Source organism: Pundamilia nyererei, unplaced genomic scaffold, assembly GCF_000239375.1.
Source record: "Pundamilia nyererei isolate P.nyererei 1_Seehausen unplaced genomic scaffold, PunNye1.0 scaffold00054, whole genome shotgun sequence".
NCBI lineage: Eukaryota > Metazoa > Chordata > Actinopteri > Cichliformes > Cichlidae > Pundamilia > Pundamilia nyererei.
Genome location: NW_005187455.1, coordinates 31,330 through 36,346, shown reverse-complemented (window position 1 = coordinate 36,346; position 5,017 = coordinate 31,330). Strand labels below are relative to the sequence as shown.

At 39.9% G+C, this 5,017-nt stretch overlaps 1 protein-coding gene across 1 annotated transcript in view; it reads left to right on the top strand.

Moving 5' to 3' along the window:
* LOC102214139 (1-phosphatidylinositol 4,5-bisphosphate phosphodiesterase beta-1-like) overlaps positions 1 to 5,017 on the top strand; it is a 34,129-nt gene that overhangs the window by 15,006 nt on the left and 14,106 nt on the right. The window contains exons 10-14 of the mRNA XM_005733744.2: positions 862 to 1,008; positions 2,095 to 2,252; positions 3,329 to 3,411; positions 3,506 to 3,590; positions 3,709 to 3,874. Of these exons, the coding sequence (XP_005733801.1) occupies positions 862 to 1,008; positions 2,095 to 2,252; positions 3,329 to 3,411; positions 3,506 to 3,590; positions 3,709 to 3,874 (639 nt within the window). The remainder of the gene's footprint in view (positions 1 to 861; positions 1,009 to 2,094; positions 2,253 to 3,328; positions 3,412 to 3,505; positions 3,591 to 3,708; positions 3,875 to 5,017) is intronic.

Sequence of the window (5,017 nt, the reverse complement as noted above, 5' to 3'; positions counted from 1 at the left end):
GATGTGAGGCCACTTGATTACAGTAAACTCATTGTCTTGTTGGTGAAACCAGTTTGAGATGATTAGAGCTTTGTGAGCTATCAGAAGATGGACACATTGTGGTCATAAAGGGATGGACATGTTCAGCAACAAAACTCATCTGGCATTTAAATGTTGATAACTTAGTAGTAACGGGATTAAAGTGTGCCAAGAAAATATCCCACACGCAATTACACCACCGACAGCAGCTGTTGATACAAAGCAAGATGATTCCATCTTTTAATGGGTTTTTTTTCCAAACCCAATCATCGGAATATTACAGTAGAAATTGAGACTTCCCAGACCTGGCAAAGTTTTTCCAATATTCTGTTGTCCACTTTTGGTGAGCCTGTATGAACTGTAGCATCCTTTCCTGTTTTTTTGATGTGGTGTGGTTTTCTGTTGCAGTAGCCAATGTGCTTCAAGGTTCAACATGTTGTGCATTCAGAGATGTACCGTAGTTGTATCGAGCTGTTATTTGAGTTCTGCTGTTTTCCTTTCAGCTCAAAGCAGTCTGGTCATTCTCCTTTGACCTCTGGCATGTACAAAGCATTTTCTTTCATAGAGGGCTGACGCTCACTGGCTATTTTCTCCTTTTCTGTCTGTAAATACTAGAGATGGTTGTGTGGGGAAAAAAGAGTAGCAGCTTCTGAAATACCAGCCTGTGTGCCACCAAACTCTACGGCACTTTCAAATTCACTTTCCCAACTTCATTAGATTGTCTTGATCACGCCTAAATGAAGTAAGAGTCAAAGTGACCAGTTTTTATTGTCCTGAACTGATTTTTGTTGGAATAGGGTTCTCACTTTTTGTCTTTTGTGTTTGTGTGAACAATATTTTTAGGCAAGATCTCCCTCCAGGCGTTCTCCAGTTATCTGTCTAGTGATGAGAATGGAGTCATTCCACCAGAAAAGCTGGATCAGTCTGAAGACATGAGCTTCCCGATATCTCACTATTTCATCAACTCATCGCATAATACCTACCTGACAGGTATGCATGCACAAGTCCTAAAAGCTCAGCAATAAATCCATTACTTTCCATCACCGGTCTGATCTAAATACATTCTCTTTGATAGGCATTGGCAACTTCTGGGGAGAGAACAAATGAGTTGATTTAAATGTGTGAGCGTGAAGAAAATAAAATATTTGACTGTTCAATTAACAACTGATGCAAACAGGAGAAAAGGTGAATTACCAAACTTTTTTATTAGTTGCGACTCAAATACGTCCAAAGTCTTCTTCAAGTTGACAGTTTAATTCTGCCAACAAAGCAGTGTATCGGGGGAACACACAGCTCTACTAAGAGAGCCATTATAGTTTTTCAGAGTGACACTGAGCTAAACAACATCCCAGAAAAATACCTCTGCTAAACAAAAAGTATGCATTTGTAGCAACAAAAGCACTTTAATGGCATGTAAATGAGCCAAATGCAGATCTCATCCAGATTTTTCCAAATAGGCTGAGCATTAATGAAGACATAAAGGATATGGGACACAAAGCGACTTAACACGCACATAACATTTTTCAGTTTCATCAAAATTATGCACAGACCTGAGGCCTGTTGCACCTGAGTCTAAAACGAGATGGCCTAAAAAGAGAGCTTGGAATCGTGGCCTGGTGGGATTCAAGTGTCTCCTGCTTCTTCTGCTTCTATAAGCATGCAAACTCCCTGCTTGTCCAACAGTTAGAAAAAATATTTGACGCAACTGGTTATCTATTACACAAGGAGACAAGGTGTGACACTAATAATCCATGCATTCTTTCACATCTTGGCTTATGTGACTATTCATATGATAAATGGACGAACAACCTTCGGGATCACATCCTAAGGGGCAATCCTGCTATGTTTTAAATACCTGGGACTCTTCATGAGTTGTTTTAGAACCAAAGAAGACTCTTGGATGAGAGATGAAACATTCTAACAAAGCAAAAAGAAGTAATTTCCTTCTTTTCAAGTCCTCAAGTCTACCATGACCTCAGTGACTGAGAGCCTACACAGACTTACTTCCAGGAAGTAGCTTTGTATTTAAATCTATAGCCTTGTTTTGCATCATTTGTTCTTGTCCTTGTGTTTCAGCGGGCCAGCTGGCCGGGAGCTCCTCAGTAGAAATGTACAGGCAAGTTCTGTTGGCCGGGTGCCGCTGTGTGGAATTGGATGTGTGGAAAGGACGGACTGCTGAGGAGGAACCTGTCATCACTCATGGATTCACCATGACTTCAGAAATCTCCTTTAAGGTGTGTCTAAGTGGGAATTAAATCATGCAAGTTAAGAGTGCACATTTAGGAAGCCATTTAAGCAAATGTTTGGTACAATTTTGTGTTTTCTCTCCAGAAGGTTCGTCTTAATCCTCTTGGTTGTTTGGTCTATATGCTCTTCTTTTCTCTCTTTGCTTCCCAGTCACCCAAAGCGGTCATAGCAGATGGCTGCCCCTCCCTCAAGCAGTTTCTGCTGGACATCTTCCTGTTTAAAGGATTTTTTTTCTCCACACTCTCGCCAAGCATTTGCTCATAGGGCAGTTATTGGGTTTTTTTGTGTATAATGTTGTAACGTGTACAATAATTGTCTCGGTGCTGTTGAAATATAAATATAAATAGATTTGGATTAAACCTTCTGAATTTGATTGCTCACATTGTTTTTGTGGCTGAATGAAAATGCCAAGCCATCTGCAATGATTCTGGACTGTTTAAGAGCTAATTGCAACCTCTTAGTCATCTGGCTTAGATCTTCTGCTTGTTAAAGAGGCCAACTTGTGTTTGTTTTGAATGGTCCTGATTGCTAGAATACATAAAATGTGTCAACCATTAACTTTTAAAAGCAGGCTAAAAACATTCATTTTCTCTGAGGGATTGTTGTACTTTTGGTGTGCATGATTATCATGGCCCTAAGAATTCACAATAACTATAGCATTGCAGACACCCCATATTTTATTCACAATACTACATAGAAAACTTGTCAAATGAAACTGACAAAATGTACTATTGTAAGAAGAGGCAGAATCATGTCTCAATAAAGTGGTAATCTGCACGTCCAGACCGTTGCTGGACTTTTGTCTCACATAGGATTCTAGATGTTCAACAGTCCTGACTCTGTAATTTTTGTTTCATGATGTGCCAAATGATTTCAGCCGTTCACGGTCTGGACTGTGGGATGGCCAGTTTAACAGGGCTCTTCTACTACGAAGCCATGCTGTTGTAATAGATTCATCACACTATCTTACTTAAATATGTAAGGTCTTCCCTAAAAAACCTGCCTTGAGTTTCTGAATATCTGCAAGCCACTTTGCAATGTGTTTTTGTCTTTCATTTTCTAGGAGGTGATTGAAGCTATTGCAGAATGCGCCTTCAAGACCTCACCCTTCCCTGTGATCCTGTCTTTTGAAAACCACGTGGACTCGTGAGAATCTCATTATTTATGTTTTTTAATATCCTGATTGAATCATAAGATCTTTTTGTTTATATCTGTAATTTTCCATTTACCCATCTATCAGGTTGAAGCAGCAGGCTAAAATGGCTGAATACTGTCGATCCATTTTTGGAGAAGCTCTTCTGATTGACCCTCTGGACAAATACCCTGTAAGAAATACTGACACGTGAAAGTGTTCAAAGTGTCTATTTTGTGATCAGACTGCAGTTTTAATTAATTTCTCTCTTTTCTGTCTTTTTTTTTCTCTTCTATTGTGTGTATTTGCAGCTGGAGCCAGGTGTCCCTCTGCCCAGTCCTCAGGAGCTGATGGGCAAAATTCTCATCAAGAACAAGAAATCCCACAAACCTTCCAATAACACAGACACAAAGAGACTGACGGACCAACCTGCCAATCAGAGCAATGAACCAGTGTCTCCTAGCAACAACACAGGAGGTAAGACACAAAGACAAAAGGACTTTTTTTCAGCCCAGAAATCCAAGTGAAATGTATTCAACTGCGACAGCCTTTGTATAAAAAAATACGACAGACAGTAAATTCTTCTGTGGTTTCAACAGCTGCACGGGGCTGGAGAAATGTTAAAAACCCAGGCATATTCCGGCTGTAACTTAAGGGCATCAGATGTCCAAAAAACGCTTTCACTGTGTGTCTTTCAAAGTGTTTTCACATTCAGCAGGCGTATGTCCTCACAAACATGAGTCATCGGGTAATCAGCATCATTGGGAAAAGGCGCAGTGGCTGGAGCTTCAGCACTGTCCCTGAGAAATTTGTTTTAAAGACCCAGGAAAAATAATGTGATTACTGCCCCAAATCATTTTGTAGTGTTTCGTTTTCTGAAAGATCACTATCAGAGGACAGCACATTTCTTTAAACCACAATTTCCATCATGACTTTTTGTAAAATCCTTTGGCCCAAAGTATTATCTACTCCACCTCATCAGGGATGCTTAATGAGCAGGACATCCCAGATGAGGTCTGAAGCTCTTTTCAGCAATTAAATAGCAGAGCAGAGGGAAATAAGGGAGCCTTATTGACATGTTTGACATGCAGATTCTGAAAACAGGACAGTAATTGAGAGCACAACCGTGAATGAAGATCAGACCAGCATCTTTACTGAAGTCCATGCTCATACAGTGGCCGTGACCCTTTAGACAACGACTGCCTGAGTGGGCTGAATAATCAGCACCAGAGAAGTTAAAGCACAGGGCTGTTTAAACTCCTTCCACTATCTGCTTGATTTTTTATTCTGCTCTTTGGTGCACAAATTTGCCATTGTCATGTGTTTCTCAGATGCTGTGCATGATTATCTATTATTAGTTTATTTGTGCACAGATTTTATTGTACAGCTCAGGAGAAAATCTGTTGTCCTTGCTCTCAGGCATATGCTAAATTGTTACCAAACAGTCATGTTAATGGATAATTCCTGGATGATTATATCAATCACACCTGATTAGCAGTTCACAGGCTAAGTTTCCTCCAGTGAATACTTTTATCAGTCTCTAGCTCTTTTCACCAGCTTTAGGACACATCTCATTAAACTGAAGTATTTATGTGAGGGTATTTTATTTGCATTCTGCTT